This window comes from Chelonia mydas, chromosome 5, assembly GCF_015237465.2.
Source record: "Chelonia mydas isolate rCheMyd1 chromosome 5, rCheMyd1.pri.v2, whole genome shotgun sequence".
NCBI classification, from domain to species: Eukaryota; Metazoa; Chordata; order Testudines; family Cheloniidae; genus Chelonia; species Chelonia mydas.
In genome coordinates, this window is record NC_051245.2 from 108,694,176 (window position 1) to 108,722,009 (window position 27,834).

Here is a 27,834-nt window from a genome sequence, read left to right on the forward strand (position 1 = left end):
AATATGTGACCATAGCTTTGCCTTCTCACAGCAAAATCCTACCCTGACATAAGACCCATGTAATCCTAGTGGGTTTATGTGAGTAATGGCTGACTTTAGTCATTATTTGGCTGGTTATCTTAGTTGTGCTGTCACTGTGTGGTGACACAGAGCTTGGAGTTTGGTATAGAATAAAAGCTTCTGTTGACAGTTCCTCATTTATTCATAAGTATTTATTTATTCTACATTGCTGTCGTCTTCTTTAGATGATGCAGTTCTGCTGTGGTTCTCACTGAAAGTTTGCCATATAGGCTCCAGTTCAGCAAAGCATTTAAACGTGTGCATAAGTCCCACGAAAGTCAACAGAAGGGGCAGGACAATGGAGATTCAGGCCCTAGGAATTTGCACTTGAATTAGAGTAGCTACACCAGCGCAAAAAAACCTCCAGTATAGACAAGGCATTAGGGACCAATGAAGGTTCCACTACATCACAGGGCGTTTTGCTGTTGATGTCTATGTGAACAGAGTGTGGGGACAAAGCCTCTAGATAGTTTGCTTTTAACAAGAGAATATAGGTGCAAACCTGACCTTATTTTTTAAAAAATGCCCCTCACTGTGGTGGGTCTTTCTTTCTTTGGATTACATCATGCAATGAATTTCTCTCTTTTTAAAGACTTTTTATGGAAGGCTCAAACAAACTTAAGGTTGTGTAATCCCAAAGATGCTATGCAAAATAATCAGAATAGTACAGAGGGAAAAATAGTAGTGAGCTAAGCAGTAGTGAGAGCTCTGTAATGTTAGTCCTACATTTATAGAAAATCTCCCCTATTGCAGCTGATTCTTCTCCCATTGCTTGCATCTCCAGGTACTGTATGTCTATAGAACCTGGGGCAGGCCACAAGCCTCCCAGCCCGGGTTGATTGTCTTGGGCTAACAGGGCTCATTCTGGCACTCTAAAAATAGGTGTGGAGAAGCCCACCCTCTTCCTAGGTTTCAGAGCCCATGCTCCAGCCCGAGCTGCAACTTCAAAGCACTTGTCTACGTAGCTGTTTTTAGTCTACTAGTGTGAGCCCTGCTAGCTCATGTGTGTCAGCCTGCGCTCGGAGGCTCACTGCTGCAGGCTGTGTAGACATACTCTCAGGTGCTTACTCAGTCTTTACTCAGACCAACTCCCACTGCAGGAGGACCTCAGGATTTGACTGTGGAGTCAAACTACAGCATATATGCCATGGAACTGATTCAATAAACTGTTATGTCAGATGCTACACAGAATAGTCCAGTTGTTAGCCATTTTTTGTGGAAAGGAAAAGCTCAATCTACAGTAAATCTCTCTTGGCCTCTGAAAATATACAAGTATCTATACTGTAAACTGTTTTAAAGACTCCACAACTGCTTCCACCTTATAACAGCCTAGATATGATCTTTTACATTTCACCCACTAAGTAAACTTTAAAAAGCCTGACCCTCTTTTGTCCCATGTAATCTGATCTACCTATCGCCATCAAGGGACATCTGGGATTCATCTTATCTTTTCCACTGGCTCGTTGATTAATAGAAAGTGTTTTGAATGGGATTCAACTATGGCAGAACTCCACGGACCTTATGAATTACAATAGGGGCAAATAAGAGGTCAGGTTAAAAAAACAATTTGGAGGGGAGGGAGTGAATAAAGCCTTAATAATGCAGTCAGGATTAGGTGCGTAAGAGATGAGGATGAAACTTCTGTGTTTATTTTAAAATAGTAGGTTTCATAGACCTAAGGGATTTCTGATCATCTTTAAAGTGAAGTCTGTTTTCACAGGGATGGAGACATTCTCGACCTGACTGGATGAACTGAGTTTATAGACATCCTGCACTGACTCCATTGGTCAGAAATGTTCCACAAACCTTTGCATGTTGATGATCATGAAACAGCCTTCTACACCTAGCAGAGTGATTCTAGGCAAAGTTAATTCAGGAGCCAATGCCTTTTTTTTTTTTTTAAACTCACTAGCCTTTTGCCTGCCCTGAGAAGCCTTAATGAGGAGGAAAGGGAAAGCAGCTGAAAAGAGACTTAAGTTGAATGAATCTTTCCATCTTATCCAGCTCTTTCTGATTCTCCAGGAAAGGCCTTTATGCCCTATTTCTACACAAGCCCACAGCCATCTTTACTAAAAAATATTAAAATTTGAATGTAGTGCTTAAGCTAGAGTAACTCCTGTCTCAGGTTCGGTCAGTTTGGCAGGTTACTCTTCCAGGGCTAGATACTTAGCCGGTATAAAACCGTGTGATGCTGCGGGGATGCAATGGAGCTAAGCCAGTTTACACTAGCGGAGGATCTTCCAGCTCTTCCAACCCCATCCAGTTGCAACAGCTGACCTTCACTTTTTTTAGAAAATCATTGGTGCAAAGCATTTTTAGAAGTGGGAAAGCATCATGAAACCAGACCCTATGGTTCCTGCTGACTGAAAACCTGCTGGTCGGACATTTACATTTTAAAAAGTGAGGTGCAGGGAGATTGTGACAGACAAGAAAAGAAAGCTTATTGTCTTATATGAAGTTGTAATAATTGTTTAGAAGTAAATCACATTTTACAGGGTGGAACAAACATGTGGCCAAATATCACGACTTGGTCTTGCTTGCTCATTCAGCAGCTACAGTACCATTTTTTAGCCTCTAAGGTCTTGGGGGCAGGGACTGTATTCTGTCTTTAATTAAATGGTTGCACAATGCCCAACACAATGAGGCTCTGCCCTCTACCATAATACAAACAACAAATAATAATACTTACCAAAAAAAAAACCCAACATATGGACGTGAGGGGAAAACAAAATGAGCCAAATTTTGTACTGACTTTCACTCCATGTGTCCTCATTGTACTCCATATAGTGGAAGAAAGAATTTGGGCTGTTACTTTTCGTAATGGTCTCCCTTTGGATGTAAAAAGATACTAATTGGTTACATTTCCAAGCAGAATCACAGAAGAAACACGTGTGTGTGTGTGTGTGTGTGTACACGTGAACATGGCAGTAAAATTCACCCCAAGCCCAATGAAGAGGGTCAATCAAGGCCTTCAAACATGTTTAGTGCCAGGCTTAGGGCATTAATGGGAAAGAAGTGGCGTATATGGCTAGTACTGGTTCTCTGCACAATAGGGTCAAATTCTCACCCTCTTTTGCATGTGCGTTCCAGTATGTGTATGCTTATGCAGTATATGTGTGGGTGCTTACATTTATTCTTTGAATGGCTTAAAGTTTCCCATGAAAACTTCTTTTAAAAACTAGCTCTGCTATTTAAATCCATTGTTATATTTTGATCAGGGAAATCAAAGACTGTAAGTAGTTAACATTTGGTCTTGGTCACCTGCAATGTCCTGAGAGCTTGTTATGTTGACTATGTATTTTTATTTATTTGATTTAAAAATAAAACCCAAATAAACAAATGTAGTGAAACATGTACAAAGCAGGATTATGAACTCTCCATGTTGTGCACTTTATTGGGCCTTTTGTCTTTATAAAAATAAAGCTGTACAAGCCAGGAAGTTTTGAAGGCAGAGCCAAGCTAGAACCAAACAAGAGTTCTGGCTTGGCTCTGTGAGCTAAAGCATAAGCCAAGCTATTAGACCTGACTCTCCCCACTTATGGACAGGAAAATTCAGAGGGATATGCACTGTAAGTTTTTGTGGCAGGAAGTGAGGCCACAGATTGTCCCTTCCTTAGTTAGTGAACGCATCGTTAAACCAGATCTTGGATCAAACTTTGATTGCCTTGTTCACCTTTGTTTAAAAGCATAACAAAGGCCCAATTCTGCCTGCAGATACACATCTATGTAGGTAGAGCTGGACCTATAATGTGAATCTGTTCTGTTCGGTCTGTGTAAAGGGTGCCCAAACTTTGCCCCAAGCAGAGCCTCATTGGCAGTTTGCCAGAAGCATGAGGAAGGGCACAACTAACTTGTGTATAAAATTTACAGGGGTTTTTTTAGAATGGAAAATAAATGCATCCGGACATAACAGTATGTGTTCTTGTATTCTTCCATTATGGATTAACAGAAATTGTGTGTTGTCTGAGTTCTGCAGTAGACCCACTTTGTCCTCATCCCCTACACTTACAGGGAGAGGGTGATTGAGGCTCATTTTAGAACTCGGATGTACATTACTCTAGAGTAGGGGGCAGCCAAAGTCCCTTTTCCCGCCACTCCTCCGACTGTCATAAAGTTGTGCTATTGTCTGTGGTATGCTGTGGGAACACCATTCATTTCACACTCTAAGCATGGAAGGCTTCCATCCCCTCCCAGTGTGGGCATGGTATATGGGAGACTAAGACTCAAATCCCTGCTTTGCAGGATTCCTAGGCAAGTGCCCTGACCACTTGGCTATTGTGTCAGTCTTTCTTTCTGGCCCAATGAATAGTTAATTATTTATACAAAGTGGAATAGCTCCAACAGGAGAGATTGAACCTACTCTGAATCAGGCGGAGCAGGATCTTGAACCCAGATGTCCTACATCCCAGGTAAGTGCCATAAACACAGGGCCATTGGCTGTTCTTGCTTGTTTTTTAACACTTTTTTTTTTTTTGCAAGGTCTAGTTTTAGTTCTAGTTCCAAAGTGGAACAAAAACAAATGTCGAAACATTGCATTTTTTCACAAAACAGAATATTTGTTTTCTGTGCAGCTTCAGTGCACCAATAAAAAATGTCTCCCAGTTTGCTGACAAGAGCAATCTGAAAGCTTGCCAAGTAAGAAATACTATTTCTTAGAACCTGATCAATACAAGCCATAAAGATTTTAAGTTTTAAAATTTACCTGCAACACTCACAATGACTATACCTTTCCTACCGAACAATGTAGCAATTGGAACTGTTTAAAAATGCCAGCAAGGAGTTAACAAATGGAAGTGCAAGGGAAGTATTGTAAATAGCTAGCACAACAGAAACTGGGAGTGATGGTATAAAACGGAGAGGACACATTTTGGCTAAATAGCAGGAAGGCTTTTCTTTGGACAAAGCTGTCAAGAAATGTTGGAATCTCCATCAGAGAAGAGGTTTACTTCAAGGCAAGACTAGATATACAGGAAGCTAATAAGGATACTGTAGAATTTTGTGAGTACTAGGGTCATTGTAGTTAGATATGCTAAAGACCTACTGAATCAAGACCAGGGTCCATTTTTATACTCCTTAGTAGATAAAAGATATAGCCTCCAAATAAAGGACGTAATGGATATAACACTGAACAAGCACTTAAACAAACACCAAGAAGAATAGCCTTGACTGCAGAAACAGGATGAGCTAGGGAGGACTCAAGGGCCACTGAAATCCTAATGCAGCAGCATTGCAAACTCTTGCTATTTTATCACAGTTCTTGTGATATTTAGTGTTTGACCTGTAGACCCATTGCCTGAAATCGTGTGATTTTTCAAGACTCTTTGTTTCCATTTAATAAAAAGAGGAGTTTTTAGCCCTCTGGTTGCAGAGAAAAGCTTAAAAATGTGAACCCTAAGGGATCAAAAAGCGGATGATAAATAGAAAGAACCCAAATTTTACAATTTTTAGAAATCTCATGATTTTAAGTCAATCTCATGATTTCACGAGACTCAGCTCAATATTTTTGAGTGCTAAGGCTTAGCAATACTGATACAATATCTCTGTCTATGGAAAGCATTCAACTGTTATCGCAGAGAGAGCAGTTCAAATAAGATCTGTATTCACCAATAAGTGAAATCTGTACTGGGTGGTCTGAATAGTCAGCAGCTAGCAGTCCTTATCACATAATTCATTGCAAATTAGGGCATTTATGTCTGCACCCAAAATGTTTCAGAAACCTTCCTAGAGAGCTTAACAAAGGATTTTGTTTTTAACATTTGTACAGCAAAACCTAAAAAATTGCTGATTCTGTGGATTGTGAAATCTGTGCCTGTATTAGTCAGGTTGAAGTAATACAAATATACGTAGCATTTTTCTGGCTCTTGTTGCTTCACTGACTGATTTAGGTCACTGGGGGGTGGGGAGGGGGGAGCTAGTTAGGAATGCTTATACAAACAAACATTTGAATTGAGTAATTTGTGATTTTTTTTTCCCAAAGGAAAAAGAAAAGTTCACTAAAGATTCATGTGTGTATGTAGTTTTAAAGTTAATAAGAATGTTTCATGACTGATAAGTTTTATGGGTAAGACAAGCACATGTCTGTCCTATGCTAAAACATATTTCTCAGTGGCCTTGATGTTTTTCAGTATTGCTGCAGTAACCGCCTGAATGCATAGTAGTCTGGTGAACTACTGACAGATAAAATGGCAAGGAATACTTTGACCAGTGTGTGTGCCTAAGTGAAAAACTCCTACATCTAAGTGTGTTACTCCAGTGCTGCCAGCTGTGCATCCTTTGACAAGGATGTAATTAGCCCCTTTGGAGCTGACCTCTTTTTCTCTCCCTTTTCTCCTCTTCAGGACTGCCCTCCAGAAGCCGGTGATTTTCGGGCCCAGCAGTGTTCTGCTCATAATGATGTCAAGTACCAGGGACAGTTTTATGAATGGCTTCCTGTCTCGAATGACCCTGACAACCCATGTTCGCTGAAGTGCCAGGCCAAAGGGACAACCCTTGTTGTGGAACTGGCTCCCAAGGTTCTTGACGGCACGCGATGCTACACTGAGTCACTGGATATGTGCATTAGTGGCTTGTGCCAAGTAAGCAGGGAGTTCTTATTCTAGCAAGTGTAGTAATGATTCTTTTCCTGAATATCTAGCTGTCACTCACTCCTTGTTCCTCTCCTCCTCCACCCCCCTCTTTATTTGCACAGCTGTAGGGTTTTCTTTTTATGTATTTCTATTTTCACAATCATTTTAATATGCTTTCTGTAAACTACTATAGGAAGAGATGGGCTGGTTCATGAAACAAAGGGATTTTTCTCTTTTTTCTTTTCTTTTTTTCAGGGTTGGGGGTGATGACTTTCCCTTCTTTTCACCTGAAAAAAATGTGGTTATGGTTCCTGCATTTTATACATTTAGCTATAGTAGCTGATCCTATTGAAAAAAATCCTAAAAAGGAACAATTTAATATTTTGCTATATTTTAGAACTTCCCAAGGTTGAGGAAATTAATCTGCCCTGGAATATTGCTATTCAAATTATTCTCTCTATAAGTCACAAACAATATAGAAACAACATAGCACACAGAAAAATGTGTGCACTTTATAAAGCATATAAACATTGCTACTAAGATTAATGAGTCTTAGTAACAATTCTGCATTGGTGTCAGTGACATTAAGATAGCTATGGGCTTTTATAGAAATGGTACACTTTTTCCAGTGGATCCAACAATAAGCTATATGTGTCAAATTTCCAGCCCAGCTAGATGACTTTCTTCATGTATGTGACTGGGGTCAGTCTGTGGCGTATCATGTGTCTACAAGCTGTTCCCAAAGGTAATAATATCAGGAATAAAGAGTTAGCTTTCGTTCTGTGTGACTCACTACCATTCCCTAAGTAGAAGGTGGTGTTCTCTGCCCCCCACTGGCGAGTGTGGATTTGTTAATTTCCTTCTCAAGATGCTCCATACAGAATTCAAGATATATTTTTTTTGGTTTTTATCCCTTATTTTTCATATTGCTCAGAGGTTTAGAGATCCCAGTAGTTAAGTGTCATATTTATGAGGATTTTTGTAATAAGTATTACAAACAAGTTGACATTTTTGCTGTACATATGACCACCCACCAGTTTAGCATAAAATCAACTCAGACTTCTGACTATATTCGGAATAAGCAAAGCTAGCATCATGTGTAGTGTTATGGAGTTAGAAGCAGCTGTATCAGGAATCCTAGACTCATTAGGAGAACATTTAGATGTTGTTGAAGAGATGCGTACGTTATCTTTATTTACAACGTGGCGGGTGTGTGTGTGAGAAATGTACCATTTAGTTGTTGTTGCTGATTCAGTGAATGCTTCCTTTTCACTTTTGACTCTTTCTTTCTATGGTAGCAAGCAGAGAGGATGGCTCTGCTGTTTAAGGAGTCCTACAAGATACACAGTATCCCCCTTTTTCTTTTTCAGATCCCTTTGATTACAATATGCAACGATTTGCTAACACATAAGGGCCATATCTTGCCTTTGTTCTGATGTACAATACCCATTAAAGCAAATGGAAGTTGCACATAAACCTCGGTGACAGTGTACATTCTTATCAGTAGTAGAAGTTTAAGAATCCTACCTTGCCTATCCTCCATAACTCTATTTGTTAATTGTGGCTTTATTGTGTTTCATGCAATGTGTCCATCGATAGGAAAGGCAGATTCTAGTGGAAGGATAGGAATCGTGTGAATAATGTTGTAAACAGACTTTCCTTAATATTTAGAATACACTTAGGGTGGGGTTTTCAAAAGCGCTCCACGGTGGCCTATTGCTGCTGGGAGTTTTGCTATTGACCCCCGTTGGAGCACTGTTTGGTCAACACTGAGGACTTTTGAAAATCCCACCCTTCCTGTTTGTTGTTATTTCTAACCATTTAAAATCTCCCTTTTTCTTTGGTTTTCTGGAGTATTTGAATCCCTTCTCTTTCCTCCAATCGTCTAGAAGCTCATCTTGCCTTTTAGCAGCTGTTTCTTGTCTCTATCTTCAACTCATTTTCCTGTCATAAAATCCAGATCTGAAATACTGAGCAGTTCTTAGCTTAGACCCCCATTCTGCAAACCGTAAACTTTAACCCACATGAGTACTTGAACTGAAGTCAATGGAACTGTTCACATGAGTAAAGTTAGGTATGTGTTTACAGGATCAGTATTGTAGTTTTTATAATAGAAAGTGTCTGGAGGGCTACAAACTTGCTGAAAGTGGAGCCTTGGCACACTAAAAAGATGGGAGAAATTTAAAACTGTCCCTTTTCTTTTTTAACTTCAGCTCTTCCTATTTCTAGTCTATGTATCTGGGCTTTGGGAGGGTGAAGATGATTTTCCTCAAAAGGTTGTTGGAAGCTCTCTCTTTAGTATCTTGAGTTACTAATGGGTCCATCTTGATTTCCTGGCATCACAGGCTACATTCTGATCTCTGTTCCACCAATGATTCTTAATTACACCAACATAATGAACATCAGAAATCCACTGACTCTACTGTGTGCAGATAGCGTTGGTGCCTTCCCATCTCTGATTCAGCTACCTTTGACACTTTGCTTGTGAGCTGATGGAGAAATGAAGTTGCTAATTGCTTTCAGAAACAGTCACTCTAACTAGAGTCATGATAACTGATAACTTTCAATTTTCAGTCTATGTCAAAGGATCAAGATCTCCTGGCATTAGAAAGGCATAAGCTACAGCAAAGTAAACTGATATGAAAGCAGTTTAGCTATGTATTTTTTAAAAAAGAGAATATTCTGCATGAAAAAATAAAAAATACACAGGAATTTGAATATAAGTGGAAACTTCTCCTTTGGCTGCTGAATGGTTAAGTTGTATAACAGGGCTCTTTGTTCTTTCATTCTGCTTTTCTTATAAAATATCATATTACACTTATTTGAAATCAAGGTTGCCATTTTTCATCATACTTCAATCATCGTCATCACCAGCAGCAACAAAGAGGGTGAGCCAACTACTCTGAGCATTTGTTAAAGCACTTATATTGTCACTTTGTTTTATGCAACTCACACCTAACGTGAAAGCAGACTTAAAGGTACATACCATCAGCTCACAATCTTTTTTTTTTTTTTAATGAATTTAAAGTAGTTTCAGGTCTTATACCTGCCCATGAGTCCTCCCTGCCCAATTTTTGTGGTTTTACAAACATAGTTTCCTGCATTTTAAAATGGTTTTCTCTGCCTAGTTGTTGTGTGAAGGGTCCACGCAAAGATTGGGGAAGTGTGACTATCTGTTCGGAAGAAAAGAATGAAAAATGTTCTTATATGCTGAAAGGAACCAAACTGAAAATGCAGTGGAATATTTTTTTTTCTATAACCTCTTTCAGTTCCAGTAAGCTGTAGTAAATCTTCTAGCAAGCAGTAATAGGGTGAACATTTTGCAGGCAGAAGTGTGATTTTTAAATCGACTGTTAATCCCTTTTAATAAGTATTCAATTTCTGCAGCTTCCTTTTCCCACAGATCCCCAGGATTGGAAGAGTTTGCAAGTCTCATACTCGCCCTCCTCCACCGTTTCCCCACTCCAAATTGATCTCCTGCAAGGGCAGTATTCCAAGGGAAGTTTGTAAGGTTCACATGGGGGTGTTCCTGCGCTATTTGTATTATGGTAGCACCAAGAGGCCCCAAGTAGTGTCTGGGCCCCAGTCAGTGTTCAGTAACACTGCACTGCATGTAGAATTGTTGTTTTCTTCAGTAACAATCTATAAGTTCTTGAACTGTTTCATATATAGTTTTTTATTTACATATTCTCTCTGCATTCATTCAGTAAATTTCTGTAGTTTGTGGACTTAGTTCTTATCTGTTGTCCCCATTGAAACTGATGCACATTTTCCTTGGTTATCCAAACAATCAACTGCCTGTTTATGGAGTTCTCCTTTCCCTCGTAATCCCAGCCTACATGTACCATAAGCTAGTGCCAGATGTCTGTAGCACAGAAGCTGAGAGGAGCATGGCCTCTCTGATTGATGCGTACAGATAAAAATATTCCATGAAAGTTACTAAGACTTTTAAAAAATAAAAACAAAACTTATCTCCTGTCACACAATGACCAATTTCTTTCTAGCATTTCCCTGTTTTCTCTTACACCAAAAACCTTGGATTTTGCTCTGCTTCTGGTGAGCAGGGAAATGCTGCTTCTTCATTGCTCGCCTTTTCTATTTTCACTGTTTTCCCTTTGCTTGTCCCTCCTGTTTTCATAACCCTCACACATTATTCTCCCTCTGTTTCACTTTGTCTCCTACTTTTGCTAACTCCACAAATAGTCTTCTTGATAATTCAGCCCAAGACTAAGTACGTGAATCAGTGTTACACTCAGTATCTGTGAGGCTCCAGGTTGTGGGGAGGTTTATCTATCTCCATTTGTGATGACAGTCTCGACATTAAATGAAGTCCCATTCTGAAACTTCCAACTTTTTCAGGTTAAAGGATCAGACTTTGAAACACATGTAGGCAGATAGCTCCCTGTTAGCTAAATATTTGAAGAGGGGCAAGCATGTAAGTTATTCTGTCAAAAATCTGTTAGCTATAAACCGATGCATATGAAACAGATTCTGATCTCACTTACAAAAAATCGACCATATGAAGAATTGCAACCTGTTAGTATTCTGCTTCTTTTTGGAGTGTCACTAATGTACATACAGACATGAAGAGGTGCGTGTTTGGATACGGAAGAATGTAGGTAGATTGGTACATACACAAGCAGGCAGAAAACAACTGCTTAATTTTATAAAATATCACAAGGAATCAAGGAAGATGCATGAGGCCAAGTTCTGCCTTCAGTTACACTGCTATGAGTCTGGAACAATTCCACTCTAATCTATGATTTTGTGTCCATTGACAAACACCTGCTTGATGCTAACAGTCTTGCCTGTTGTTCAAGTCAATGAAATTACTCCACATTTAGCCTGGTGTAACCATGGTCAGCATTTGGCTCATAGTGTAGACCAAAGTGCAGAATTAGACCCAATATTCAAAGAGCTGTCCGGTTCCAACCAGAGGCTCGCGGTAGATGTGTATTTGTTTCTTCCCTTGTTAGTAGCTGCCTCCTTTCTTGCTGTCAGGGTAAGAGTGCTACCCTCCTACAGACCCCTTCCTATCAGGGAATCCATCATCAGCACATTCTGTTTTTCCTGAAACACAGGATCAGAAGGAACCTAGAGTAATTTGGGGAACACTGACCATAGAACGCTCTTCAGATGGGCATTCAGCTTCTCGCTATAGGGTGCCCATTGTGAGAGTAGGGAGAGGAATTGATTAATGGAGCAGCACATAACTTCTGCAGATACAGGGTTAGAGGTGGGTGGTGAAGGGGAGTTGCTGGGCAAAAAAGAGAATCATAGAATATCAGGGTTGGAAGGGACCTCAGGAGGTCATCTAGTCCAACCCCCTGCTCAAAGCAGGACCAATGCCCAACTAAATCATCCCAGCCAGGGCTTTGTCAAGCCTGACCTTAAAAACTTCTAAGGAAGGAGATTCCACCACCTCCCTAGGTAACGCATTCCAGTGTTTCACCACCCTCCTAGTGAAAAAGTTTTTCCTAATATCCAACCTAAACCTCCCCCACTGCAATTTGAGACCATTACTCCTCGTTCTGTCATCTGCTACCACTGAGAACAGTCTAGATCCATCCTCTTTGGAACCCCCTTTCAGGTAGTTGAAAGCAGCTATCAAATCCCCCCTCATTCTTCTCTTCCACAGACTAAACAATCCCAGTTCCCTCAGCCTCTCCTCATAAGTCATGTGTTCCAGTCCCCTAATCATTTTTGTTCCCCTCCGCTGGATGTTTTCCAATTTTTCCACATCCTTCTTGTAGTGTGGGGCCCAAAACTGGACACAGTACTCCAGATGAGGCCTCACCAATGTTGAATAGAGAAGAACGATCACATCCCTCGATCTGCTGGCAATGCCCCTACTTATACAGCCCAAAATGCCATTGGCCTTCTTGGGAATAACGACACACTGTTGACGCTCATCCAGCTTCTCGTCCACTGTAACCCCTAGGTTCTTTTCACCCGAACTGCTGCCGAGCCATTCGGTCCCTAGTCTGTAGCGGTGCATGGGATTCTTCCGTCCTAAGTGCAGGACTCTGCACTTGTCCTTGTTGAACCTTATCAGATTTCTTTTGGCCCAATCCTCTAATTTGTCTAGGTCCCTCTGTATCCTATCCCTACCCTCCAGCGTATCTACCTCTCCTCCCAGTTTAGTGTCATCTGCAAACTTGCTGAGGGTGCAATCCACACCATCCTCCAGATCATTAATGAAGATATTGAACAAAACCGGCCCCAGGACCGACCCTTGGGGCACTCCACTTGATACCGGCTGCCAACTAGACATGGAGCCATTGATCACTACCCATTGAGCCCAACAATCTAGCCAGCTTTCTGTCCACCTTATCGTCCATTCATCCAGCCCATACTTCTTTAACTTACTGGCAAGAATACTGTGGGAGACCGTGTCAAAAGCTTTGGTAAAGTCCAGGAACAACATGTCTATTGCTTTCCCCTCATCCACAGAGCCAGTTATCTCATCATAGAAGGCAATTAGATTAGTCAGGCATGACTTGCCCTTGGTGAACCCATGCTGACTGTTCCTGATCACTTTCCTCTCCTCTAAGTGCTTCAGAATTGATTCCTTGAGGACCTGCTCCATGATTTTTCCAGGGACTGAGGTGAGGCTGACTGGCCTGTAGTTCCCAGGATCCTCCTCCTTCCCTTTTTTAAAGATGGGCACTACATTAGCCTTTTTCCAGTCGTCCGGGACCTCCCCCGATCACCGTGAGTTTTCAAAGATAATGGCCAATGGCTCTGCAATCACATCCGCCAACTCCTTTAGCACTCTCGGATGCAGCGCATCCGGCCCCATGGACTTGTGCTCGTCCAGCTAACAAAAGAGGCTAATGAGAAATTAGACAAGGCTTGCATGTGAGGCATCAAGTTTCAAATGTAAGACGCTCTGGCTTCAGGCAAAAGTCTGGGCAGGTCTGAGTTTGTGAGCAGGGACTTTGCAAGATTCCCATCAAACTCTGCCAATGTTCCTCAGTCCTGACTTGCAACACCATTGATTGCTCCAGTCCTGGACCTCTTAGCTACTAATCTGTCAATCTGCATTTGGCTATATTATGTGGTATGTTTTGTAGTCGCACAAACCAGACGCAGCTTGTATTCATAAAACTGTGACCTAAGCTAGGATTGCTTTGTTATGTACAATGTCCCTGTTGTCTGCTTCTTCTGGCATTTGCTCTGTTTTCCGGGGGGAGGGGAAAAAAGTACATGACATTCTCAGAACTAATTAATCCACTTTCAATGTAAAATATTCTTCAGTAGCATTAAACTGGTCTTAATGGAACAACTAATAAACATCTACAATAAGGGAAGATTTAGCGCAGTTGTCCTCTGAAATGGTTTTCTGAAGCAAATAGAGGAATAGTATTTTACTAGCTGTGCTCAAAAGAACACTCAACACTCAGCTAGTCTGTAAAATATGGTTAGTCCAGTCCAGTCCAAAATAAGGCATAAGGTGCATTGAGCTCTAAATATATCGTGGGAGGTTTCAAGTAGACAATCCTATCCTTTGGATTTGATCACAGATACAGCCAGTTTGACATCAGGTATTACAGTTTAATATTCTTGCATTATTTCATTGCAATTCAGAATGTATCACTGTTGAAGAAGCATATAACACTACCAGTATTATGTTTGGCAAAGTTGTTGTACCACTACCTAGATAATGGAATCCAGATCCGCCAATGGTAAAAGATTAGTTTCAGTAGATGGGAGAAATGGCTTCCCTTCAGATGATATATTGATTGAATGATAATGTGGTAAGATTTGGGGTGGTATAAGAATTTTTAAAAAAACAGAACACATGAAGAATGAATACAATTGTCTATAATTGTATAAGAGTACTGAAAGTTCCAGACTGCTTTATTTTCTACTTCCTCTCTTCATTCTCTTTCTCTTGTTCTATGTGTACCATTCATTTCAAGGATTTCTTTTTTATGTAAGTGCATTTTTCACCAGTGTTTTTTTTCACTTTTGTTGTTGTTACCCTTGCACACCCTGCAAAATCTTGGCTATGATTGTAGCAAATATTCTTATATGCTTCAGCAAAGTGCTGTTAAACACTTACCACCATTATTTTCTGACCAGGCATGGCAGATGTCCATATAATTAAATACAGCATGTTAACTATCCATAACAACTAAGTGAGACTGAAGTTTCAGTGTAACTGAGCCCTGAGATTGTCATACTTGGGTTGTTGCTTTTCACTTCCCATAGCGAGAAAGGCAGGAGTGGAACAATTATCACAGGCCTTTTGATGGCGAACTGGAAATAAACACACTCTGGTTAATTATCTAACAAGCAGCATTTAGGCTGCTGTCAATGTCTGTTAATTTTTAGGGACTTGATTTCCCTGTACCAGCTGCTACTGTTGATACATTTTCTTTCTTTTCTCAAGGCAATGACAGAAGTAGTGCAGAAGCCCAGACTGAAATGAAAGAAAGCATTGAAAACAAAGCATAGTTAGTTAAATGTTGCAGAGATTTCAGTCTCCTGTAATTCAGCTGCCTTGGCTCCTTTTTTGGTAATTTAATTTTTCCTCTTAAATGGAAACATTAACATTTGGGTTGCACCCATTACTGTAGTTCCTAGGTACCAGGGTGGCTACCTTCCCAAAAATTTAGAAGGCATTATTGATGGGATCAGTCTTTTTAATCAGTTTTATCTTGGCATAACATCCTCCTGTGCTGATCATGATAGCTTCATGACTCTTGAAGTATGTGGTAGGCTCCCAGACTTATATCTTCAAAAAGTTACTGATGATTTTGGGGTGCTTTGATTTTTAGTTGCCAACTTGAGACATCTGAATGGGGCCTCATTTTCAGAAAGTGCTGAGCACCCACCCTCTGAAAATCAGGTGTTTTTATGTTGTCTTGGCTTGGGCACCTGAAAACTGACGCACCCAAAATCACTAATTGCCGTTTGAATGTTTAGGGTACACTTCAAGCTGGGGGCAGGGGGTGATTCCCAGCTCAAGGAGATGCATTCATGTTAGCTCTCATCAAGCTTGCATGCTAAAAACAGAGTGTAGCTGCAGTGGCCTGGGCATCAGAAGGGATGAGCTGCCTCGAGTACATGCCTAGCATCTCTGATGGGCATGCACTTGGGGCGCTTATCTCACCCCTCACACTGCCTCGGCTACATTCTATTTGTCGCACACTAGTTCATTGCTCTCCTCAAGCTGGGAATCATGCTTCTAGCTTGGAGTCTAGACATATCCTTAGACCAGTACTCTCCATGTTACATTCATCCACATCTAAAGACCTTTTGTGTATAAGGTAGTTTAATTTTGAGTTTGTTGTTTAAAATCATCATTCTGTCATGGAGAAATAGCCTTTTCTCCGTGCAATTTCAGCACCGTTCCTAAAGGAATGAAGCGGAGAGCACAACAGGTATTCTAGTCAGCCAGGGCCATGCACATATAGCCATCATGGTGCCATCTTCCAATATACATGTGGTATGGGCTAGCAGGAGGATAGGCGCTCTAGAAAGCGAAGAGACATGTTGGCCCTGCCATGTGGAAGAATCTGAATTTGAGTCATTAGCTTGGTCCTTTCTCTCCAGGCCCGGAGCTTAGATCTCCCCATTCTAAACCAGTCGGGATTGGCAGCATTGCAGGAGCAATGCGTTCGTGTGGCTCAATAGAACAAGTACTTTGTGCTGCTCAGAAGTGAGCGCTATGTCTGCTGCAAGGTACAGCGCTGAAGAGCACCATAGGGAGAGAGAGAGAGACCTGTCACACCTTCCTTTTCTGGCGGGAAAGACGTTGCAATATTTGGTGTTGTGAGGATTCCTGGGGAAGTTTCTACTCAGAAAAAATAATTGGGAGATGCTTAAAAAATGATAGCTCTAGGTGAGTCCTGTTCTCTTGGGGTCATGATAGAGTCGGGAATGTTTCTGTCATCCCCTGCTGAGCTGGAAGAAGGTGCTCTGATTATTTTCCTCAGAAGGTATCTTTTCTTAATGAACTTAAAGTCATGTACAGAATGCTGTGGTGACCTGCACTGAGATGTCTGTAATGAGCAGCAGTTTTAAAAATCTCCAAAGAAAGGGACCTAGGGTTGATTGTACTCTCATTGAAGTTGATGGCAAAGCTCCCAGGATTAGGCCATAGTCCTCTGAAATAGTTGAGAATCTCATTCCTTTTTCACACATTTATTCCTGTACAACATGGAGGTTAGGCTGTGATACCATATTGCTTAATGATACAGCACAAAGAGTTTTATTAACAGCTCGGTGAACTGGGATCTCTAAGTATGTGAGCTGTGGATGCAATTTGTTCCTCAAGAAGACAGGTTGCTTGTTGGACTGCAGCATCAGAAAGGCCTGCATTGGCATAGTCTCTGTCAATAACGACGTACTCCAGCAGAACCCACATTATCATCAGGACAGAAGACTGGCTCCTATCAACAAAAGAGCCCTGTGTTTAAACAGAAAGCATGTATGCCCAAGAGAAAAGGGGATATCAGTGGTGATATCCAAGTATGCTATGAAGTCATCACCATTGACAAAGAATCACATTCAGTGTAATGTGAAACAAGGGCAAATTAAATGCTCTCACTATTATAATACTTCACAGTCTGGGAGACCAGAGTGATACTGGAGGGCAGACTTTTTATATAACTTTCAACTTCTCAGGGCACATTTTTCTGAGGATGTTGGTGCAGAGTTGCCCTGACCATCTTGTGACATTGTGTTTTAACTTAAACTGTCCTGTGCTAGATAATTCTTGGATCTTCTGCTGGAATATTTTCCTGTTCTTCTGGAAAACCTGGCAATTTTTTCCCCTCAAAAAGTTAAATGAGCTAAATATCCAAGGGAGGGACCTGCAGGATTCCTACAGAGGGAATCAATAAATATTTCAGTAGGAATCTACTACAGTCGAGTTATTATTTTTTTAAAAAGTCACTTGCATTCTCACTTGTCAACACTAGCACTAAAATGCAACCCACAGACTTTACTGAGTGTCCAGGGGATAAGGCCAGAAACTTATTTTTGCTCTGGCAAAGTAGAGTCCACAGAAACAAACTGAAGCAAAACAAAGAAAAAAACTGTGAACAAAGTGACCAAGTAAAATAAAGGAAAAGAGTTAATAAACACTACAGAAGCCTTTTTCTTCTACAGCAGTTTTTTCCTCTCATCCTCTGCTTATAAGCCATTGGGGACTGTTTCCTGTTTAAATGGTGCCTATTATAGAATGTGACAGCTTCTGGATTTCTTTGTAACCAGAGAGCTAACCAGCTATGGTTTTCTGTTCCCAGACTCTTCTGTCCTCGTCTGTGGACTGGCCCCAATGGATAGGTTGGCTATTTTCTGCTAATAATGACTGAGCCTGAAAAGGCAACATTTTTCACATAGGGAGGGTCACCTCTGATGATTTTCCTTTAAATCAAGGGTGGTTTCACAAGGAGGCTACATCTTTGTATCCTATATTTCTCTTTGATGAGGTTTGCTTAGTAAATGTGAAGCCTCTAAATATGGGGTAACTTGAACCAAAGATGCATGATGGCCACCATGGCTCCGTTCTTTGACCACTGGGAATGTCTACAGCGTTCTTCCTACTACTATAACAGTAGCTGTTTTGTCTCCTGGGCTTTGATTCTGCAGCATGGTCTGGGTAGGTGGACCCCGGCATCTGCATGTAGCTCCTTGAGGTCATGGTCTGGGTTTAACAAAGGATTAATAAATAATAGGTAGAAAGGCAGAGCAAACTTAGATTGTAAACTCTTTGGGGCAGGGACTGTCTTTCTGGTGTGTTTGTTCAGAGTCTACCACAATGGGACCCTGGGTCCATGACTGGGACTCTTAGGTGCAACTATGATACAAATAATGAATAATAATCGTGACAGTGGAAGATGGAGAGAAATATGGCAGCAATATTAAAATGCAATTCATTTTTAAAAAGTAATTATAGAAATGACTTTGTGGGGTTCCGTGTTTGTTTTGCAACAAATTCTATAGAAACTGTACTCGATTTACAAATCAAAAGTGTTTTTTCTTACTGCTAACTCTGCAAATTCACCTTGGAATCTGTATCGCAAACAGGGTTCTTTCGTCCTTGGACGTCATCGCCAGTAATAAATAATCTGAGACAAAGGCTCTGCAGGCCAAATTTGGCTCTCATACTTACTATATTAAGGCTGTATTTTTTAAATATTTTAAAAATATTGAGAGAGACTGCAAGAAGTGCAAATGCAGAATGTAAGTGGACTGCATAGCTGCACTGCAGATGCAGCCATGACCAGGAATATAAGGCATACAACTCAGTGGTCCCATAACTCAGTAACAAACATGGTGCAAGTTTGCAGAGTAACTTGGACCTTAGTCCTATTTCATAACCAGACAAAAGTTCAAGGGCACGTAATATGTCAGCTTTATTATAAAACATGGTTAAGATCCAAATTGAACCCATGGGCCAGATCCTCAGCTGTTTGTAAATGGTCACAGCTCCATTGACTTCAATTGAGCTATGACAATTTACACAAAACAAGGCTTTGGCCCCTTATTTGTAAACAGCTTAGGGACAACAGTGTTGCTAATGGGGTCTTAGCAGTTTGTATTTGTAGTGTAGAGAGGGTCTTTGGAAAGCAGATTTATTTATAATTGGCTAGATTTGCAAGCTTACTTTTATCATATTATTTCCTGCACAAGATTTCTCAATGCTGAAAAGAAATGATTATGAAAACTTCTTACTCCAGGGCATTTACAGGCAGGCAGGATTCAACCAGAACATGTCATTTCTGGTGCAGTTTTATTCCTGGAAAAGTCTGCTAAGCAGAGCCAGAGTTCATGTCCACCAGGGCAACACACACTCAGCTCCAAGTCATCTTCTCAGACCTTCCGTTTGGGATCTTTAAACTGCACATAAGCAGTTTGCTCATTGTTAGCTCAATTGTTAGCTCAATGGCCTTCTTTTCTCATGTAGTGTCTTGTAAAAATATTTTTAGGTATGTATCTAAATGTCAGGAGTATCCCAACTCTTCCAGCTTATTTTGCTGTCAGTTCAGTCAAATATGGTGATGGGAAGGAATCCAACGCAGCACGAAGTATGGGACTTCAGCCTAAAATGCAATATTGAATTTTTACCTCTGAGCAGAGTCGTTGTGCTGCATCCAGAGAACAATACAGTCTGAGCCAACTAAGGCTGAGCTGTTGTTGTTCTGGCTTTTTCTTGTTGGGCTGTTTCTTAACTAACCCCAAAAGGAGAGTTAAAAGTCAGCTCGGCTAAGGGTGTGCACTGTCAGAAGATGACACACTTGGTAACATCTGTTGTGCAGAGAGCAAACACCATTGTTGATCAAACTGGTGATTTCCCCAACGTTGTAGGGTGTGCAAAGTAGCTGTCATCTTCCTTATATTATACAAATTCTGGGGTGCCTCCAAGGCTTGACATGATGTATTCAAGCGCCTCACTCTATTAAAAGTACTACAGTGATAAGCCCCATAGAAATGCCTATACAAATAAATAAGGGCCTGATCCAAAACTCACTGACGTAATGGCCTTTGCATTGATTTCAATGGGTTTGGGATCAGGCCCAAAATGAATGGCATGATTGCTACTTGTGACATTTTATGCTATAGCATATCGCAGTGCACAGGTTGTCCCAGCACTGTGAGAGCACACTGAAGGGATTAGAAACTCCAAGAATTCCAACTTGCAAAGTTTATACTTCATCACTCTATCTGGGTGGGAGAAGGCAGGTTTTCCTTACCCCACCCTTTGTGAATTGGGCAGGGATTTCATCTCACTATATCCCATGTTCTCTTGAGATCTATGAAGGTCAGGGCTAGAGTTGATAAAAAACCAGAATTTCCATCCAAGGGAAATTCCAATTTTTTGACATTTGTTTTTGTCATGGATTAAATGTAGAAATTTCAAAACTTTTTGTGGAATGAGAATCATGTAATATTATCATTCAGAAATGTCAAAAAGTTTTTTGGTTCAAGTCATGGCTACATTAATCTCTGCCCACCTGAGCAGTCGTGGGGCTTCAGGGGAGTTGCAGTTCAGGTGCCTCATGGCCCCATTCTCCCTCATGGGCCAAACTCTGGCCATACTACATCTCCAATAGTACACTTTTCAGTAGTTAGTCCTGATGACAGATGGTTGGGAATAATCTGCCTGGGGGCCCTGTGCCTTGGCAATACTTCATAGCTATTTCAACCCAACTGAACCTGGACTCGATGGCAGAAGGATTTATCTAGGAGTTGTGCTCCTATCACTGCACTGATGTCCATTACCCCGGAACCTCTTCTCTGGAATTGATTCACATCACAGAGATGGACAAGGAAGAGAGAGAGTGCTGACTGAGTGAGCATTGCATTCCTCATTGATTCCGTGCAGGTTTCTGGGGATACAATGCCATGGATAGTGGTTATATCCATAGCCCTGCTCTCACCCTCTTTCTGCTCTTGATCCTTGCAGAGGACCTCGTGAGGTCCTAGGGAGGTGAAAATAATGTTACAGAGCTGGCACGCCCCTACCCCAACTCCACCAGATCTAGATTCCCTCTGCTAGCGGAGGAAGGAATGATTATACTCATAGATGAGTTGCTTCAGCCTCTTTGGTATTTCAGGAGCTCTGTGTTTTTTTAAGTTGACTTACCATATTCAAGTACAGACCCAGCTTGTACAGTTTCTTTCCTATAAACTCCACAAAAGGATTTTATACATCTTTTTTCATCCTAGAGAATCACCAAGCTCATTACAAACTCTGCAGAAATCATTTCTCCCCATTCCCCCCAAGCCACCTCACTTAAATACAGATACTTCTGGGGAATAGAACGTGGCAGCCATTTAACAGATAACACATCTGTTTTCCCAGGCTTTTCCTCGAGCGGGAGGGGGTGAAGAATGCGATGGAAGGAAAGTTTTTTCGGGGGGGAACATTTTTAATTTTGGTCCAGTTATTGTCTTGAAAGGAACAATTGGTCCAGTCCATCTGTTATAAGGATTTTTTTTATTATAACCTTTAAAAGGGGCCTGGAGTTTTGGATGGGGATATTTTAAATACTTTGACATAAATAACTTAGAGTACAACAAAACTGGGCAGCAATTTAGGAGAAGAACTGAAGAAAATACTATGTCCAGTTAAAACTGCAGAGGAATTTACTCATGCAGAATATAATGATCTAAACTAGAATTTGGCCAGGACAGTGAGGTTAACACCTCTGATCTTGTATATGGTGCCATAGGATTTTTAGTGAATACAAGCTGTTAGAGAACGCCATTTTGTCCCATTTAAAATACAGCACTTCCAGCAGAACAGTGCCTTGCTGGGTCAATGACTCCATATCGTCTCAAAAAGAATAATGAATCACAAACACAACTTCCTCCAGCACCTGAGGTTTTCCTTGGCAGTCTTCCATCCAAGTACTGACCTGGTCCAACATTGCTCAATTTATAAATGAGATATCATAAGATCACAGCCAGGGGTGATATGACTGTTGATGAGTCACAAGCAAAGTTATGAAGGCTTAAGGGGATAAAAGTGGATGTTGAAATTGGATGGATGGAACAGAATTTGTTTTTATATCCAGGCCCTTTCACACCGAAGGAATTCAGATGTGCTTTACAGTATGAGGTATGCGTGGGCACATTTAGATTTGCATTCCATTGTGGAGCATACCTTTAAATTATTGTGTGGTGCCAGGATCGAGGAAGGGGAAATGCCTGCAGTTCCTCTGGCATCAGGATCTTCAACAGGAGCCTTTTTGCCTAGTATGTAGGTGTGGGCTGTTATCCAGCTCCATGCAAAAGTATTTCAATCATGCAGTTATATCTGTCTGATTTCATATCCTAGTGTCCTAATACGGGGGCAAAAAAAAAAAAAACATATATAGCCTGACTGGTCAGTTGTAATTCACACTTTTTGTTGTTTCAGTGCAAGTGTGCGTGTGGATATTTGTTTCAGAATCAAAGTGTCCACACACAGAATTTGTACTGAAATAACAAAAGGTGCCAATTAAAGCCAGCTTAGTTATTTTGTACAAGTTTGCATGTAGACGAGGCCTTAGACCTATGGTCAAGATTGACAATGTAAAATTAGGTCTATTATGGCTCCATGCACAGGATTCATAAACCTATATGCAGAAGCTTCAAATGGAGTAAGTAGTTTCCACTCAGGTTAGAAGTAACTTTATAAACTTGATTATTTCACCTTTATCTGCCATTGTTACAAAGCTGAACAGTGTCTCTTTCTATCTTGGCAGTTTTTGTACATGTATATCTGATCAAAAATGCTTAACATTTACCCCGTGGCCTTTGTTAGCTTCTATAGAGTCATTATGGCTTCACACATAAATATATATGCCCAATTGAACAGGGTTGAAGTGGGTGAAGTCAAAGAAGTTGTCTGGTTCTGTCTAGTCTGAATTTGACCCCATTGTGTTTTAAAATAAGTCTACATAGTGTGTTGTGACTAACATTAATTGAAGGAGCTTTCATGGTACAGGGAGTAATATCATTATTATTACTGTGACACTTTGGGGGTTCACGCAGACCAGTAAGGGGTTGTGTCACCATGTGACCTGTAACCCTGGGTGCCTCTGTGCTGTGCAGGTTTAGATCAGAGCCCTGACACCAGCAGCCTCTTTGCAGCACAATGGCCTCAGCCCAACTTCCACCAGCCTGGTTACTCCTGGCAGGGTGACACCAACAGCGCTTCTGGTCCTGATTCCCACCCCCCCCCCCAAAAAATATCTCCCCTGCAGCATCCAGTGCCTCTCACTGGATACTCACAGAAGATATTAAGTTTACTGCCTCCAAACAGGCAGAGCGCACCAGCCTGTTCGTTTAGCTGAGGACTTCACCCCTCAGTTTAGTATACAGCACTGAGATGGTTTTGTAATAAAACCAAGAATATGTTCATTAACAAAGAACAGATATTTAAGTTACAATAAGTAGAACAGAAAACACAGGTATGGTTATAAGTCAAACAAAACATGCTTTCTCGTGACTAAAATTTAATTTCAGCACTTTATAATCTTTATCCAAGCAGGTTTCTCACCTATAGTCAATTCCAGCTATTCTTTGTTGTTAGGTTAAGAGGATCCACTTTTCGTGATCTCTTAGGATGCTGCTCATCCTTTGTCCCCTATCATGGAAGCCAAAATGGCTTTCTGCCTTTGCTTATGTTTCCCAAAGTCTATTGTCTCCATTTCAAGAACCAAGAAGGCTTCCTGAGGGTGTAGGCTCCATCCCCTGTGATCTTTCAGAGGTCTTTCCCCCTGCTGGTTTAGCTTTATGGCTCTGTTTCCTTTCTATGTAGATTGCTTTTCATTGTCCTCCGAAATGAATTTCAATTTACAGTGAATAGGCAGGAAGACAGGCAAAACAGCATTCTTTTGTCTAGGACAGGTTGTGTGTATGCCCTGCTTGCAAAACCCCTTCTGAGACCATATTTCCATCGCACATCTCTAATTCTTTATACACCTCCATACACATTTTTGACCAGCATGTTACTAGTTTGCATATGATACCTAACAGGACACTTTTTTAAAATACAGGTTATGAAAAGAATGTGTTGGAGCAATGAGTATGTCAGGCCTGATGTGGGTTATGGTACAGTGTGCCCTCTGCCACTTGGGACAGTAATTGAGGGCCAATTATGACACAATTTTTAAGTTTAAAAAAAAAAAAGAAAAAGAGAGAGAAACCAAACCACTAAAAAGTTAATATTAAGTCATAACATTAAACAGGTTCCACATATTTCCCAGGAGAACATAAAGGGGGAGCTGACAAAAATAATTGGAACACCCCTTGTTTCAGCAAAGCCCAGCAGAATACAAACAACCATATGCACATATAAGTCAGGGACTTGTGTCTAAAAACCCATTTGCATGCACCATTATTGTAGTGCTCAGTAACCCAATTTGCACATGTACATGTGTGTTTTTATGAGCCCAGCTGATGAGCATACATTTTTACAGCCGCACCTGTTATAATCGCCTTCTAAAATTTGGCACTTTGAATGTAAGTGAAGCCCACGGAAGCATGCAGATTTAGCATTAAGGTTAACACTTTATTCATAACTCACTACTGTTTACATCTATTCTAAATTTAGCACAAACACTGTAGAAGAGAATTTTATGTACAAACCTGGTCCATGGCTGGCTTTGGAAGCCAGAGTGCTAGGAGGCCTTTCATGCTTATTTAATATGTGTAATATGGACTTGCTTATTTTCTTGGCTTTAAAGCAATGTTGGGTGAAACTCCATAATTTCATGTCCAGGATCAGTTCAGATAAAAGGCCAAATGCACCCCAGGCTTAAAAAAGTTTAAATCCCATTTACTTCAGTGGGCACTACAGGTTGTTTAGGAGCCTACATCTGGATTTAGGAGCCCAGTTTGTTCACCCAAGTTTAAAAATTTTAACTAAAATGATTTGCTCAAAGAGAGAGAGCCTATTGCAGAGCTGGGAATAAAATCCAGATCTCCTGGCTCTCAGTTCTTTGTTTTAACTATTCTTCTCCTCCTTCATCAAATCCTTAACATTATCCGAATGCAGGCTTTGATTGTGTGGAATGGGATTATTGTCAAATGTAATTAAAACCACATGGTTTTCCCAACTGCATATCAGGTAAGACACCACTGAGATCACAGCAGAGCTTTTTAGTTATCTGTTCTGTAAGTATCTATCAGTCTAACTAGAATCATATATTTTTCTTTACAAACCTTTTAAAAATGTTATCTCTGATAGGACCGTTACCAAGAAGCATTCACAAGACCCTAAAAAAATCAACATACTTTTTCTTTCTCTGAACTGCAAAAGCCATTTAGTGCAGACCTGCTGAGTATCTAGCTCCTGAGTTCAATTCAAGCTCTCAGCCAGATTCATTCAGATTCTTTCATTGCTAATGTACTTTATGGCCCTCTGGAGATGATGTGAGAGAAATTTGGCGGTAATTAGCTGCAGAGATGGATCCAGCAGTCCGTAGGTGCTCAGTTTGAACTGCACATCTTTCTTTCTTGTCAGATCGTTGGCTGTGATCACCAGCTGGGAAGCACTGTCAAGGAAGATAACTGTGGGGTCTGCAATGGCGATGGGTCCACCTGCCGGCTGGTTCGAGGCCAGTTTAAATCCCAGCTCTCAGCAAATAAACGTAAGCTGTTGACTTTAACCTCAAAGGGTAGAACAAGCCCTCTGAACTGAAAGTGGTGATGAGGTGTCAGAGGGACAAGTAGGCGGGTAAAGTGCCAACTTTCCTCTTCTTAGTGAAGTACACAAGTCTCTTAAGGGCTAGATTGTCCCCAGGCCTTACTAAGCCATGCAGGTGAGTAAGGTGGAGTCAGGCCATGTCCTCCCCATCCTCAATAACCCCTCCTTGGCCAAGTAAGGACTGCTCAGATTGTGGTGCTGTCTGCAGAGGGAAGAGAATGGGAAAGCCTCTCTTTCTTGCCCGTTACTCCCCCTTTCGAGGTAGTGGGTAGGGAATGGGAAGAGTGTTGGCTTCATCCACTTCACTCACTATTCAGGTTAGCTGGTTGGGAACATAGCCTGGAGTGTGTTGCATCCTGACTAGGGGTGAAAAAGTAACTTATGTCACCCCACCAGTACCAGAGGGAGCGGGGGAGGAATTGTCATGTCTTTCTGGGGCACATTTCTACACCAGAGCTCCTCTTGGGATGGTATAGCTATGCTTTACGCTATCAGCTGAGTCTAACCTTAAGGGAGCTCATGCTCTGTCCTACAATTCCTGCACGTTCTTTACTCTTTCAGTGAGTTCCATTGGAGTTACATGAGTCAGATCTATATTTTTATCATTCTTTTTTTTTAATGCTACATGGTATGTGATCTAAAAGTTTTAAATAACACTGTCATTTTGTGTGAGGGTGTGTACGTACATTTGTGGATTCCTGTTGGATATCTTGCTCTTTATATTTGCAGTTGGTTTCTGTGGGAACAATAAGAGGCGTTTGTTTACAGAGTCATCTTTGCTCTGTCAGAGAATAACTTGTTAAGCAGGGGGCACAGCACACACCACTCATTAACACAGTGACCTTCTGGATCTTAATGTGCTAGCTGAGGCAGGAGGGAGAGGGCTGAGACCTTCTGTTGTATGGAGGAGGGAAAAGAGTCATCTGTGGAAGGAGTTGGCGTTGTTGAGGTAGGACTGCATCTGGCAGCGCCGAGGGAATAATTCATAAAACAAGGAGTGGAATCTCACCTCTGAAATGTTCATGAGCAGATTGTGCAGTCCTCAGACTTGAAATCACTTCTGAATTTATTTACAAATGTATTTTATGAATAGCTCATATTTATTATCGTTTATTTGTACTGTGGTAATACTTAAAGGCCCCCATCAAGGGGCATGGTACAAGGATCATGTTGACACTGTACAAACACGTAACTAAAATGCAGTCCATGGTCCAAAGAGCTTGCAGTTAAGTATAAGACAAGAAACAACAGGCAGATACATGTATGTGGTGGAGAGGTACAAGGTAACCTCTCTCCATTATCATTCAGCATGCATCAAACATCTGACAAGAAAAACCAGGTTAAGAAACTCAGTTAGACCCAATTCCCCTCTCAGATATACCTGTGTAACTTCCAGAGGAACAAACTGGAGTCATGCATAGAACTGAGGGAATAATTGATTTAACCAACATTTGCAAATATTTTCAGTTGCCCCAAAACTGTGTTTTTCAGCAAATTTACTATTTGACCAAAAATTTCACCCAGTGCAAGTCATGCATGCCTGTTTGAAGACAGATTTAAGCCCTTAGGCCCTGATCCTGCAAGCATTTAAGCACATGGATAACTTTGCTCATCTGAATAGCCCCACTGAAGTTAGTAGGACTAATTCCAAGAGTAAAATGTATACATGTACTTAAGTGTTCACAGGATCAGGGCCTCATCTGTTCTCTGGGATGGGTGGTGACTTTTGAGTAGTGGCCAGTTTAATCTCAGGCCTCAGGGCCGGTGTAACCACTAGGCGAACTAGGCGGCCGCCTAGGGCACCAAGATTTGGGGGCATCAAAAAGCGGTGCCCCCAAATTTTTTTTTTACACTCTTGCTTAGGGGCAGGTACATGTCAGTCTCCAGCACTTGGGCCGCGCTAGGGCCAGCAGCCTCTTCACCTCAGAGTCTCCCCCGCTTGCCCGGGGGCCACTCCTCTTCTCAGGCTCCCCGGCCCTGCCGTATGGTGCAGGAGCCTTCGAAACAGCAGCAGCAACAGTGCAGCCTCTCCTGCCCCATGGCGGGCTA

The 27,834-nt window shown here is 41.2% G+C and overlaps 1 protein-coding gene across 7 annotated transcripts in view; it reads left to right on the plus strand.

Moving 5' to 3' along the window:
- ADAMTSL1 (ADAMTS like 1) overlaps positions 1–27,834 on the plus strand; it is a 674,175-nt gene that overhangs the window by 461,744 nt on the left and 184,597 nt on the right. For all 7 annotated transcript variants that reach the window (XM_043546994.1, XM_043546995.1, XM_043546996.1 and 4 more), the window contains 2 exons: positions 6,399–6,635; positions 25,603–25,729. In XM_043546994.1, coding sequence (XP_043402929.1) covers positions 6,399–6,635; positions 25,603–25,729 — 364 coding nt within the window. The remainder of the gene's footprint in view (positions 1–6,398; positions 6,636–25,602; positions 25,730–27,834) is intronic.